The sequence below is a fragment of the Coregonus clupeaformis genome, chromosome 27, assembly GCF_020615455.1.
Source record: "Coregonus clupeaformis isolate EN_2021a chromosome 27, ASM2061545v1, whole genome shotgun sequence".
NCBI classification, from domain to species: Eukaryota; Metazoa; Chordata; class Actinopteri; order Salmoniformes; family Salmonidae; genus Coregonus; species Coregonus clupeaformis.
This window is the reverse complement of record NC_059218.1, coordinates 16,349,122-16,364,464: the sequence shown is the minus strand read 5'-3', so window position 1 is coordinate 16,364,464 and position 15,343 is coordinate 16,349,122. Positions and strand designations below refer to the sequence as shown.

At 47.3% G+C, this 15,343-nt stretch overlaps 1 protein-coding gene across 1 annotated transcript in view; it reads right to left on the bottom strand.

Annotated features, from left to right (window-relative positions):
* Window positions 1–7,052: 7,052 nt before the first annotated feature.
* The window catches only part of LOC121541561 (AP-3 complex subunit beta-1), an 85,025-nt gene continuing 76,734 nt past the window's right edge, over window positions 7,053–15,343 (bottom strand). Inside the window, exon 27 of the mRNA XM_041850651.2 lies at window positions 7,053–7,955. Coding sequence (XP_041706585.1) covers window positions 7,802–7,955 — 154 coding nt within the window. The 3' untranslated portion in view covers window positions 7,053–7,801. The remainder of the gene's footprint in view (window positions 7,956–15,343) is intronic.

Genomic DNA, 15,343 nt, shown 5'->3' with positions numbered 1-15,343 from the left:
GGAGGAGGAGAGGAGAGACAGGCAGGAGAGGAGAGACAGGCAGGAGGGGAGAGGAGAGACAGGCAGGAGAGGAGAGACAGGAGATTAGAGGAGAGACAGGCAGGAGAGGAGATAAGAGACATGCAGGAGAGGAGAGGAGAGACAGGCAGGAGAGGAGAGAAGAGACAGGCAGGAGAGGTGAGGAGAGAGGCAGGAGAGGAGAGGAGAGAGGCAGGAGAGGAGAGAAGAGACAGGCAGGAGGAGGAGAGGAGAGACAGGCAGGAGAGGAGAGGAGAGACAGGCAGGAGAGGAGAGGAGAGACAGGCAGGAGAGGAGAGGAGAGACAGGCAGGAGAGGAGAGGAGAGGGGAGAGGCAGGAGAGGAGAGGAGAGACAGGCAGGAGAGGAGAGACAGGCAGGAGAGGAGAGGAGAGACAGGCAGGAGAGGAGAGACAGGCAGGAGAGGAGAGCAGAGACAGGCAGGAGAGGAGAGAAGAGAGGCAGGAGAGGAGAGAAGAGAGGCAGGAGAGGAGAGACAGGCAGGAGAGGAGAGGAGAGACAGGCAGGAGAGGAGAGACAGGCAGGAGAGGAGAGGAGAGACAGGCAGGAGAGGAGAGACAGGCAGGAGAGGAGAAGAGAGACAGGCAGGAGAGGAGAGAAGAGAGGCAGGAGAGGAGAGGAGAGACAGGCAGGAGAGGAGAGACAGGCAGGAGAGGAGAGACAGGCAGGAGAGGAGAGGAGAGACAGGCAGGAGGAGGAGAGGAGAGACAGGCAGGAGAGGAGAGGAGAGACAGGCAGGAGAGGAGAGGAGAGAGGCAGGAGAGGAGAGGAGAGACAGGCAGGAGAAGAGAGACAGGCAGGAGAGGAGAGGAGAGAGGCAGGAGAGGAGAGACAGGCAGGAGGACGAGAGGAGAGACAGGCAGGAGGAGGAGAGGAGAGGGAGGCAGAATACACCTGGCTGCATGCTGCTCTTCAAATAACTGGGTTAGGTAACACTTGACATGAAATTGTACTTTATAAATGGTTTATAAATCCATTATAAAAGGAAAGTTGATTTGCTACATTTAAACCCCTTTTCTTTTTTCTTTTTTTACGTTTTACTACAAAAACGTTCAAATGCAACTACTTGGCTTTTTATTGTATTTTATTTTTTCCATTGAACATATAGCTCATGAGACTGGGTTGCTCTATCACTATGGACATTCCCATTAGTGTGTGTGAGTGTGTGCATGGGTAGGAGGGCACAAACATGTGCATACATGTACGCATTCCATCAACCCCCCCCCATTCTTACAGAACACTTTCCACCCCTACTCATCTCCACACAGCAGATAGATACATGTGTGAATGCAGAAAAAAGTAAAGTAAAAAAATATAATGTAATGAAAGCCTGAATGTGTCTGTGGTCCTAACAAGGAGCTGATTGAACATTTCTGAGGGGGGACATGTAGTTCATTAATCTCCACGCTTCAGAGCAGCATTTAAAATACATTTCAGCGCAGAAAAAAATCTAATTACAATAAAGGAGAGACACAATAGCAGTGAAGCATCCATTTAAGACTAATCACCACAATCACCATCCCCAGGGGTCCCCTGGTTACAGACAGAGATAGGTTTGGGACAGAAGATTGTATTTGGTGTAGATATGTCATTTTCCACTTACCTCCAACACACAGTATTCATTACACCCTATTCTGTTATCGCTCTTCTGTTACTGTTCCACTTTATCTCACAAATGAATAAAATCAACATTTAAGTATTATGGTTTGCAAATTGTCTATGTATTGCCTAAAAGTGTGAGTTCTTGTTTGCAACTATTTCCTTTGATTTGTTATCATATTGGAGGTAAATCAATGTGGAGAGTCTGACTAAAACAAATGACAGTGAAATAGAGGGACATACAATGTACAGCTTCAAATACATCTGCTGTAATTGATGGCTGGATGAACAGATAGAATAAGTGGTGGAAAGATAAGGAAAAACGTTGAAGTTGGTGGGGAAAGAAGAGCAGGAGGTCTGACTGTGAGGAAGGAGTCGGGAGTGGAGGCCCAGTTTCTGTTAGTGTATGGATGAAGACCTAAAAGGTAAAAACATCACCTTTCAGTCCAGGTATAGGCTTTGAAATGGCCCCATATTATATAATATATTACTGATATACAAAGGTGTGCTAGTGCAAGCTGCTAGTGAAGGTGTCTTTGAATTGTAGTGTGTGTTTCTGCACATCTGTCTCCCTGTCATTAGATGAGGAGAGCAGAGGGAGACACTGTGGTTAATTAGAAGTGCCTTCTCTGCTCAGGTCAGACAGCCGTTTCCTTTACTGTCTGTCTGGGACCCTTTCTATCCATCCTTATATCCCCCCACCCCACCCCATCCACCACATCCCTCCCTTTGGCAGTAAGACAGGCATTTCCTTAACTGGGAGCCTCTCTTTACCTCCTTCTGCCCCCCCCCCCCAATCCCTCCATCCCTCCTTCCCTTCAGCAATAAGACAGGCGTTTCTTTAACTGGGACCTTTCTCTTTCCATCCTTCTCCCCCCTCTCCCTCCCTCTCTCCTGTCCTCAGACAGACACCACGAAGAGTCCATAATAACAGGCCCATCATGTCACCGTGCTGCCGCCCTGAGAGAGAGCACAAAATCAAGCTGTCACCAACGAGCAGAGGGGAGAGGGGGGAGGAGGAGGGAGGGAGGGATGCAGCCCCCCCCCATCCCATTATAGCAGGTGCCAACCTGGGAGACGTATCAGACACACAAGGAGAGGCTATACATGCATCCACCCTCCACTGTATTAATGCCTACAAGCTAGACTAGAGGGTGTGTGTTTGCTTAGTTCAGCCTTCAGCCTCTCCACAATTTCTTATCCAGCCTAACACTCAGTCAAAGACATTCAACGCAAGACCAAGAAGGCTCAGTTGAGCTATTCTCTGCGTTGTTTCCATTCCTCTAGCTACAATCACACAACTCAGCCGCTGCCTACAACAAATTAGGAAGACGACTGAACTTTGAGATAGTAGATGTGGAGCTGTTGCCGTGGTGATGTGATGATCACAACAAGGAGACAAACAGCCACCGACGCCTGGTATAATTAGGCTGTAATGTTTACGTTCCTGTAATCAGAGTCAGACCACGTAGCTGGTAAGATGAAAACCATTATCAACATAACTATCTGAGGTATGTCGCTACCATGCTTCAATTTGCCACTCACCAGAAATAACTGTTTGTTGTATTGAGAGGAAAATACATAAAATGAATATGAAAAAATGTAGAACATTAAATCACTACTTAGACTGTGTCCTGCTTGTTTGTGATACTGCAATGAGATTATAGTTACAGCAGACAAATACGTTTGTACAACATGCCGAGCATGTCTTTTATAGTTACAGCAGTCAAATTGTAGCGGGTGATTTGACGGAGTCAGGCGCAGGAGGTGTAAATCACAGAATAAATGGTTTATTCGGCCAATACAGCGGTTCGCAGCAATGCGTAAAACAACTACAGTGCGTTATAACGGCGCACTGGAGAAAAACAAAACACATGGGTGAATATCCCGGCGATACAGTACATAAAGCTCCACCGAGCTATCGACACCTCCACATAAAACAATCACACACAAAGACATGGGGGGCAGAGGGAATACTTATACAGGGACTGATGAGGGGATATGAACCAGGTGTGTGTGAAAAACAAGACAAAACAAATGGAATGATGAGATGAGGAGCGGCAGTGGCTAGAAGGCAGGTGACGACGATGCCGAAGCCTTCCTGAACAAGGAAGTCGTGACACAAATAAGTTCGTACAACATGCCTTTCAACGTAAAGAAGCACATGCATAGAAGGTATGATTATTTAGTTATGGGGAAGAAGCGTCCAGAGAATTCGGTCATGCAGCCACTCTGAATAATTAAATGAACATGGTGGTGGTAGTCTACCACCTTGCTAGTTAAGTTAGCTTTATTTGGTTGTTATCAAATGATAAATGATTACCCTCTCTCTCCCATATTTCATGATTTGTGTTTTAATGGGAAATACCAATCTAGTCAATTTACAGATGTAAGGTACTCTCAAACACACACATTCTCCATTAGTCAAACACCTCAACCACTAAGTTGCTATTTTCTAAACCACACCTAATGACTGAATGTGAAGGGAAATTGTATTCACAGTATTTAAGCTTTAGTTTAGCAGGCTTACACAGTCTTGTGACCCGCAGTCAATCCCGGTTCAAACCCAGTCGCTCACACAAAGCAGATTCCTAGAAATGGCTAATAAAGTGAACTTGAACATGAAAGCATCTTAAAAACACATTCATCATAACAATAGTGTAACTATCTTCATAGTGGGAACAATATCTAATGCAAACATACATGACTTCAGTTCAGCCTCACTAGCTCCATGAATGAACCAGCAGTCAGTCAGTGTTGAAGAATAAAGCAACTATAAAACCAACCATAAACCGACCATAGTACTTACAGTCCTGATAGAATGGCTCGGGTTCTATAGAATAGATAGCATGGGTTGTTATGTGTTCCAGCCTAATGATCTAGTTCCATTAGGACCAGCAGAGTGGTGATGGAGGTGTGTTTGTGAAGACGATGGCGGAGTGAAACACATTCTTCCCTCGCTGCCCGTCAGTGTGTATCAGCATCAGACCATTCCCTCTCTAAATGTGACATAAAAACGTCACCAAGCCGGGAGTGTAAAAGCTCCAGATTTATATGCCAGTGCATATGTGTTTGTAGCTCAGCATGAGCTGTAAATTATGGCTGCAGTAGGCCTTAATGGCTTGCGTCATAATGGAAGATAAAGCCGTTTTCCCACAGTTGCCAGCTACAGTAGCAGCACCCAGGGTGTGTCTGTGCGTGCGAGGGGAAGATGGCATTAGTGTGTGTGTACCATTCATATTTTAGTGCATGTGTGTGTACGTGCAAATGGGGTACGCGTATGTAGAGGTGGGAATGCGGCCTGTCGTGTGTGTGTGTATCTACTGTCGAGGTGTGTGTGTGCTGGGAACAGCTGGCAGGGGGAATGGGTACGTAGGGAGAGGTGATGGACACTAGTGGTACGGTGCAACAGTGACAGATGATCTAACAGGTGTTCTCTACAACCCTCGGAGACACCTCGCTTATGAGCCGGAAAACACAGCCAGATGCAAACCACACACTGCACCCAAACTCAACGCAACACACACAGCAACACCGCACCCAAACCCAACGCACACTATACTCTAACCCAAAACACAGCCAGATGCAAACCACAAATTCACACAGCACCGTAACCCAACACAACAGGCTAGAGCTGCTGCTTTCAAGCTTCTATGCTAGCTTTGTGGCAAGCAACACTGAACCATGCATGTGAGCACCAGCTGTTCCGGACGACTGTGTGATCACATTCTCCGTATCCGATGTGAGTAAGATCTTTAAACAGGTTAACATTCAGACAGATTACCAGGACGCATACTCACAGCATGCGCTGACCAGCTGGCAAGTGTCTTCACTGAGACTTTCAACCTCTCCCTGACCCAGTCTGTAATAACTAAGTTTCAAGCAAACCACCACAGTCCCTGTGCCCAAAAACGCCAAGGTAACCTGTCTAAATGACTATCGGCCCGTAGCACCTTCCTCTGCAACTGGATCCTTGGCTTCTTGATGGGCCGCCCCCAGGTGGTGAGGGTGGGCAACAACACATCAGCCACACTATCCCTCAACACGGGGGCCCCTCAGGGGTGCATGCTTATTCCCATCCTGCACTCTGTTCACCCACGACTGCGTGGCCAAGCACGACTCCAACACCATCATTAAGTTTGCCGAAGCCATGGACGGTGTTAGGCCTGATCACCAACAACGATGAGACAGCCTATAGGGAGGAGGTCAGAGACCTGGCAGTGTGTTGCCAGGACACCAACCTCTCCCTCAGCAAGACAAAGGAGCTGATCGTGGACTACAGGAAATGGAGGGCCGAGCACGCCCCCATTCACATCAACGCTCCCATTCACAGTGGAGCGGGTCGAGAGCGTCATCTTCCTCGGTGTCCACATCACTAAGGACCTATCATGGTCCAAACACACCAAAACAGTCATGAAGACAACGGCTCTTCCCACTCAGGAGGCTGAACAAATTTGGCATGGGCCCTCAGATCCTCAAAAGGTTATACAGCTGCACCATTGACAGCATCTTTACCGGCTGTATCAAATCAAATCTTATTTGTCACATGCGCTGAATACAACAGGTGTAGACCTTACCGTGAAATGCTTACTTACAAGCCCTTAACCAAAAATGCAGTTCAAGAAATAGAGTTAAGAAAATATTTACTAAATAAACTAAAGTAAAAAATTAAAAACAATGTGCGGGGTACAGGTTAGTTGGGGGGGTCAATGCAAATAGTCCAGGTGGCCATTTGATTAATTGTTCAGCAGTCTTATGGCTTGGGGGTAGAAGCTGTTAAATAGCCTTTTGGACCTTTTAAATGTTTGCCAATTCTTTAAAAAAAGACATTATTTGAGGATGGTCCTCCCCTTCCTCCTCTGAGGAGCCTCCACTGCTACACTGACACTCCAACACACACTACATATGCTCACACACATGCATTTTGATGCCACACACATGCACACTTCACATACGCTGCTGCTACTCTGTTTATTATGTATCCTGATTGCCTAGTCACTTTTACCTCTACATATTACCTCAACTACTTCGTACCCCAGCACATTGACTCGGTACCGGTACTCCTTGTATAGAGCCTCGTTATTGTAATAGTTTGTGTTACTATTTCCTTTTTTTATTTATTTAAGTTTTCTTACTTTTGAAGTCTGCATTGTTGGGAAAGGGCTCGTAAGTATTTCACTGTAAAGTCTACACCGGTTGTATTCGGCGCATGTGACAAATACAATTTTATTTATTTGACACCGCATAAATCCATTACACAGTAACACTGCATCCTAATCCAACCCTCACAGACAAACCGTAGCACAATCCAAGACACAGCCAGTAACAATGCACTGCAACCCTACACACGAACACACCGCACCACAACTCTACACGCCAACCCAATGCACACGCACCACAATCAAGAAACAACCATTGTTCACTTAACCATTTTAATAAATTCAGTTCTTTTTTTTCACCAATAGTGATACAGACCTCATTGACTGATGAACACATTTTTGGTTACCTAAAAAAATATCACTTGCTCTGTTGGAAACAATATGAGGGTTTGGAATGGATGAGGCACAGTAACACAGTGGAATTTTTTATATTGTCACAATGGATAGGTGCAGTGAAATGTGTTGTTTTATAGGGTCAGCCATAGTAGTACGGCGCCCCTGGAGCAAATTAGGGTTAAGGGCACATCAACATATTTTTCACCTTGTTGGCTTGGCTATTCGAACCAGCAGCCTTTTGGTTAGTGGCCAAACGCTCTAACCGCTAGGCTACCTTCAGCAACAACAAAAAAGCACTGTATCTTTATTATATCAATGTCATACAGTATATAGCATCATGGTAGTTCATTCGTCTTGGCTTTCGGCTCTTGAAACGCTTCAGAGGTTTCAAATTCCAATAACAGTATTTAAATATAAGGCTATAAGGAATCTAGGAGTACTTTTCTCTTAGCAATAAAAAAAACAGTTTCTGGAGATGATCTGAGATCTCCTTGCCTGCATGTAAGTGGGTATTTGTGTGACAGAGAATGCAAGAGAGGAAGAAATTTAGAGATCGGGAGAGAGAAAGACATTTTGTGTATGTGTGTTCTTGGATGAATGTGTTGGAGATCTCTCCATGGCAGCTGTGTTTTTCCTCTGTGTGTTGGAGGACTGTGGCTAGGGGGCGCTCTAGGCCTGGGACAGGGCCTGTTTCAGGTCTCGGAGCAGCATGGGGCCCATGACACTCTTCTCTGTGTTGATGGTGATCAGGGCTGTAGACGACTCCTTCAGCTCCACCGTCACCAGCACCACAGCTCCACTACTGGCCGTCTTACCAGCAAACCTACAGGGAACAGGAGATAGGAGACTGGGTTACAGCACTGACTGGATATAGGACTGACTGTATAAAGGGTTACAGTGTAGCACGACCGAATAGATATATGAGAGAGGGTTACAGGACAGGTAACAGGACTGAATAGATATACAGTAGAAGACAGGGTAACATGACTGACTGGATACAAGAAAGAATGAATTACTGAACTGACTGAATGCACATTTAGTCTTAATCTGGGGCTAGTTCTCCAAGATCAGGGATCAAAGTAAAGGCTGCATAGCTGACCTATAACTAAACTGCATGAAATGAAAAATCAATGTGGGTTTTAGCTGCCTATGCACTTAACACACACACCAAGCCCCTCATAAATCCTCAACTAAGAAAAATTCCAAAACACGACAAATCCTGTAATTACCCAGCATTAGTAAGGTGTCAGAAAGGTGTCAGAAAGAAAGAGAGAGAGAGAGAAAGAAAGAGAGTAAGTCTATTATCCAGCTAACTAAAAAGCCATTAGGGAGGAGACACACCATTCTGTCAATCAAACACATTCACTCCTTTTCCCCAGAGAGAGTGATAGAGTGTGTGGGGACTTGGAGACCAGGGTGGGGGCCCCTGAGGAACAGCCCCCCCACCCCTCCTCCCCCCACCCCTCCTCCCCCCTGGGAGAATTCTCAGCAGCCCGGTTTCCTAGGACACCAGCCCCGCAGACAGGGGGACCAAAATAGGGTGGACAGGGGGACCAAAATAGGGTGCACATGGTGCCCATTGAGGGTGCTAACAACAGCCAAGCAGGGGCCCTGACCCGGGGTGACCCAGCCCCTATTTAGGGTGACAGGCCTGGGCTGGGCCCCCTCTCTCCTGTTCCCTCTGGTCCTCTGGAGCCCCACATAGCTGACAGGCTGACACCACCCAGCCATCTGCCTCCGTTTAGCACTACATCCCTGGGACAAAGGCCCCCTGCGGACCCCTGGTTAGGCCTGACAAATACCCCACAAAGACCCTCCTTCAGGCCTGATAATACCCCAGTGAAGAGCAGAGGAGAGAGGAGCCCCTCACAGCAGATAGAGCTGGAACAGAGCACGTTACTAGCAGGTCTGTAGGCAGGACCAGGGGCCACCAGCTGTCACTGTCTCTGTCTCTGGGTACAGATAAACGGCACGACCACCAATTAACACACTATGGCACGCACACGCACACACACACACAGCGGTGTGTCTGGCTGTGCCTCTGGGGAGCGGCTAAATTCCCATCAACAGAAGAGAGGGAGTTTATCAGGCAGCTCTCACAGTCCTCTCAGACTTAATTAAAATATTAGCCACTTCAACAGGATACACACTCCACTGAAAACACCACTAATCCCTCTCTCCTCTCTTTCACTCTACCCCTCCACTCTTTACCTTCACCCGCCCCTCTTTCCCTCTCCATCCACCCCTCTTTCCCCCTCCACTCTTTCCCTTTCCCCCGCCCCTCTTTCTCATTCCCTCTCCACTCTTTCCCTCTCCCTCTCCCACTCCACTCTACCCCCTCCACTCTTTCCTTCTCCCCCTCTCCTCCTCCACTCTTTCCCTCTCCCTCTCCACTCTTTCCCTCTCCCACTCCACTCTATCCCACTCCTCTTTCCCTCTACCCCTCCACTCTTTCCCTCCACTCTTTCCCTCTCCTCCTCCACTCTCTCCCTCACCCCCTCCACTCATTCCCTCTCCACTCTTTCCCTTTCCCTCTCCCCTCCACTCCTTCCCTCTCCCCCTCCACTCTTTCCCTCTCCCCCTCCACGCTTTCCCTCTCCCCCTCTTCCTCCACTCTCCCCCTCCCCCTCTTTCCACTCTCCCCATCCACTCTTTCCCTCTCCCCATCCACTCTTTCCATCTCCCCATCCACTCTTTCCCTCTCCCCCCAACTCTCTCTTTCCCTCTCCCCCTCCACTCTTTCCCTCTCCCCCTCCACTCTCTCCCTCCACTCTTTCCCTCTCCCCTCTCCCCCTCCACTCTTTCCCTCTCCCCTTCCACACTTTCCCTCTCCACACTTTCCCTCTCCCCCTCCACTCTCCCCTCATTCCCTCTCCACTATTTCCCTTTCCCTCTCTACCTCCACTCTTTCCCTCTCCCCCTCCACTCTCTCCCTCTCCCCTCATTCCCTCTCCACTCTTTCCCTTTCCCTCTCCACTCTTTCCCTCTCTTTCCACTCTTTCCCTCTCCCCCTCTTTCCACTCTTTCCCTCTCCCCCTCCCCCTCCTCACTCCCACTCCACTCTTTCCCTCTACTCTTTCCCTCTCCCATCTCCCCCTCCACACTTTCCCTCTCCACACTTTCCCTCTCCCCCTCCACTCTCCCCTCATTCCCTCTCCACTATTTCCCTTTCCCTCTCTACCTCCACTCTTTCCCTCTCCCCATCCACTCTTTCCCTCTCCCCCTCCACTCTCTCCCTCTCCCCTCATTCCCTCTCCACTCTTTCCCTTTCCCTCTCCCCCTCCACTCTTTTCCTCTCTTTCCACTCTTTCCCTCTCCCCCTCTTTCCACTCTTTCCCTCTCCCCCTCCCCCTCCTCACTCCCACTCCACTCTTTCCCTCTTCCCCTCTCCCCCTCCACTCCCCCCTCTCCTACTCCACTCTTTACCTCTCCCCTCCACTCTTTACCTCTCCCCTCTCCCCCTCCACTCTTTACCTCTCCCCTCCACTCTTTACCTCTCCCTCCCTCACTCTTTCCCTCTCCCCCTCCACTCTTTCCCTCTCCCCCTCCACTCTTTACCTCTCCCCCTCCACTCTTTACCTCTCCCCTCCACTCTTTACCTCTCCCCTCTCCCCCTCCACTCTTTCCCTCTCCCCCCCACTCTTTCCCTCTCCCCTCCACTCTTTACCTCTCCCCCTCCACTCTTTACCTCTCCCCCTCCACTCTTTACCTCTCCCCTCTCCCCCTCCACTCTTTCCCTCTCCCCCTCCACTCTTTACCTCTCCCCCTCCACTCTTTCCCTCTCCCCCTCCACTCTTTACCTCTCCCCCTCCACTCGTTACCTCTCCCCCTCCACTCGTTACCTCTCCCCCTCCACTCTTTCCCTCTCCCCCTCCACTCGTTACCTCTCCCCCTCCACTCGTTACCTCTCCCCCTCCACTCGTTACCTCTCCCCCTCCACTCTTTCCCTCTCCCCCTCCACTCTTTACCTCTCCCCCTCCACTCGTTACCTCTCCCCCTCCACTCTTTCCCTCTCCCCCTCCACTCGTTCCCTCTCCCCCTCCACTCGTTACCTCTCCCCCTCCACTCTTTCCCTCTCCCCCTCCACTCTTTCCCTCTCCCCTCCACTCTTTCCCTCTCCCCCTCCACTCTTTCCCTCTCCCCCTCCACTCGTTACCTCTCCCCCTCCACTCTTTACCTCTCCCCCTCCACTCTTTACCTCTCCCCCTCCACTCTTTACCTCTCCCCCTCCACTCTTTCCCTCTCCCCCTCCACTCTTTACCTCTCCCCCTCCACTCTTTCCCTCTCCCCCTCCACTCGTTCCCTCTCCCCCTCCACTCGTTCCCTCTCCCCCTCCACTCATTACCTCTCCCCCTCCACTCTTTCCCTCTCCCCCTCCACTCTTTCCCTCTCCACTCTCTTTTTCTCTTATTGTTCAATAGCTTTGCATCTGAGTATTAGCCCAAATGTGTGATGTAAGTTCAACAGTTGTATAGGCCTTAATAAGTAATTTTGCCAATGTACCAATCTAACTATAATCTAAAAGCTCTGCTTACCCTAAAAAAAGCACTTTCGATATATTTTATACTTTTGTTATTTATCACAGGACATCACATGTAATTGCACAAACTAGCGTTTTAAAAGTCCTACCTAGCCACTGTGTCCTGTGCTTTAGCCTCTCTCCATGCCAGCAGCCTGAGGTGTGTGTGTTGTGTTTGTGGTCCCTGTGGCTTTGTTAATGGGTTTAGTATATAAATCTATCATTAACACTAACACTGCCCTGAGGCTGCTCTTTGAGGCTCTCTCTCTCTCTCTCTCTGGAGACACTGGTTGGAACACTGCAGCCCTGGGAAGATTGTGTTGAATTTGTCAGTGGATGGTGTGTACTTTTAAGAGTCTGTTTGTGCGTGTGTTCTCTGTACAGGTCAGTTTGGTAGTGGTGGAACATTATTTGATCCTTTAGTTCTGTGCTGAAGGCCTCCGGGCAGGATGCTGCCTGGTTCCGAGGACTAGAGGAGACACACACAGAGGTGAGGCGACACACACATCATGAAAAATCATAACGGGGCACACACAGTGGAGACCCGAGGAGCATCCATTTACAAACCAGACGCGACCCAACTCTTTACGCTCATACACACACACACACAGAGAGAGAGAGCGAGCGATCAGCAGGGGTGATAGTGGTCTTAACCAGGTCATTGGTATGCCCGTGCTCTCTCCAGGCAGGCGTGTGCGGGGCTAAACACTGGATTAATTGCAGCGTATGAAAAGAAAATCATAACCCCTGGACTTAGAGGGGAGATTGGCATCGATCGCAAGGCTGCCGCTAAGCATCACTCTCCAATTATGTGTTTCTCCTCTGTGGAAAGAGCCTCTCCCTGTTGCCATCTGCCTCCCGTACACCTCCATCCATCCCTCCCTCCTTCCTTCCTTCCTTCCATTCTCCCCGCCATGCAAACACTAAGTGGGCTTCAACTTTACATTCAACCTTAGGCTGGGTCAGGAAGAACAAGGTTCAATCTGCCACCCATCACAACCAAAAGGCTCTATGAGGGACTTTACAATTATGCCTGATTGGATTTAAATAGAGCTTTTCCAGGTGCTCAAAGCACTTTGCATTTTGTGGATATATTCAACCAAAAAAACATATGAATGGTATTTTGACTGGTTAGTTAGTGGTTAAAAAGAAATCTATCCTAATAATGTGGTCAGACATACAGCGGCTGCCTGGTAGACAACACTAGGCCCTGCCTGGTTAAAACCATTAATGCAGCAGCACGCTCCCAGCAACCCCACACTCTGTCCTGACTGAGAGCTTAGCTGGGGTTCACTGGCCATGTGGTCAGACGAGTGTCCAAGACCAAGTGTCCTTCAGCAGGGTGGTCAGATCAGACCAGCTACAGCCAGACTCCTACTGTTATTAACCCCTATTAGAGAGCAGGAAACTTCACAGAACACCGCCCTGCGGTCACTGAGTGACCACTAGACCACACTATGGCCAATATGGTCACACCACTAGATAGAGGGAGAGGGGTGAGGAGGGAGGGAAAGACCAGCCCACTTCACAAGGCCAGTAGACAGATGTGTTAATTAATGCGGAGCTGGGGATTGGGGAGAGAGAGTACTCACACTCAAACACACACATTGTTATGTTCATAAATAACCATTGCTACCACTGTTATTTAGGGGTTCACAGCGAAGCTGTGAATACCTACTGTTATTTTCGGTATTTTTTTTCTTTACATATAACTTTCTCTAACTTTGCACACAGAAAGTAGAGGCCATGTGTAATTTGGTGAAAAAGAATGGCACCGATTGGCCTATAGGTGGCGCTGTTATAACAAGCTTCACTTAAACCTTCATATCCGTCGCCCTGTTTGACCTAGACTTGAAACTTTGTATGTAGGGGTCTTTCCTCATGCTGAAAGAATTTGCCTCAAGGACCCATAAGGTCCACCAGGATAGATTTTCCTCCATCTTGGACATTTTTGAAAACCTTATCATGAACCATAAATCCAAATAACACAAATTCGGTATGTAGGCCCATGGTACATCTCTTAACTTTATTTGAGATAAGCTAAGGGATTGATTATTGATCAATCAGGAAATCAGATTTTACGTGTCCCTTTAAATTCACTCCACAATGGTCTATCAACTTGAAACTGAAGGTCGTCAAATACATTATTATGATGAACCATGTTCAATTCGGCATTGATATCTTAAAAAGAAGGAAACTATTAATAATTCACTTTTTTGACTATGTAACGTTAATGCTTAAAATAATCATAAAACATTTTCTTCTCATTGACTAAAAGTCAGATTCACTCCAAATTTGGTCAAATATGGTCACACTATACCAGTAGATGCACATATGGTAATATGCTAAAATCTTTATCCTCATTAACCAAATTTGTCTTAACTTAGTTTGAGAAAAGTTAAGGGATTGGTCAAAAGATGGCTGAGTTATTGACAAATCAAAAATCTAATTTTTACATGTCCATTTAAACCACTGTTAATACATCCACAGTGGCCTATCAACTTGAAACTTGTCATCACTAAAATGAACCACACCGAATTTGGAAACTATTAACAACTCATTCTTTGCATATGTAAAGCTAATGCTCAAAATCATCTTCTCCTCATGAACCATACGTCAGATTCACTTCAGATTTTGTATTTAGACTCAGCTCATCAGTCCTTAAAGGGATATTTCAGGATTTTGGCAGTGAGGCCCTTAATTTTTATTTATTTATTTTACCTTTATTTAACTAGGCAAGTCAGTTAAGAACAAATTCTTATTTACAATGACGGCCTACCCCGTCCAAATCCAGACGACACTGGGCCAATTGTGCGCCGCCCTATGGGACTCCCAATCACGGCCAGCCTGGAACCGAACCAGGGTCTGTAGTGACGCCTCTAGCACTGAGATGCAGTGTCTTAGACCGCTGCGCCACTCAGGAGCCCCTAAATATGGCCGCACTGTACCTGTAGATTTAGTAGATTTGGCATATAGACTCAATGAATTTGCCTCTAATGAACTTGAGAATCATTAGTTGCTGCATTTTAAGTCGGCCACGCTACACCACTAGATGGCACCATATCACACCAGGGCTATAAGAACTGAACCGATGGACATGGGGCCATTACATTTGGTGTGTAAACCTTATGTATATACTACCGGTCAAAAGTTTTAGAACACCTACTCATTCAAGGGTTTTTCTTTATTTTTACTATTTTCTACATTGTAGAATAATAGTGAAGACAACAAAACTATGAAATAACACATTTGGAATCATGTAGTAACCAAAAAAGTGTTCAACAAATCAACATTTATTTTATATTTGAGATTCTTCAAATAGCCACCCTTTGCCTTGATGACAGCTTTGCACACTTGTGGTATTCTCTCAACCAGCTTCACATGGAATGCATTTCAATTAACAGCTTTGCCTTCTTAAAAGTTAATTTGTGGAATTACTTTCCTTCTTAATGCGTTTGAGCCAATCAGTTGTGTTGTGCCAAGGTAGGGGGGGTATACAGAAGATAGTCCTATTTGGTAAAAGACCAAGTCCATATTATGGCAAGAACCTGGCCTCCACAATCCCCCGACCTCAACCAAATTGAGATGATTTGGGATGAGTCAGACCGCAGGGTGAAGGAAAAGCAGCCAACAAGTGCTCAGTATATGTGGGAATGTCATCAAGGCAAAGGGTGGCTATATGAAGAATCTCA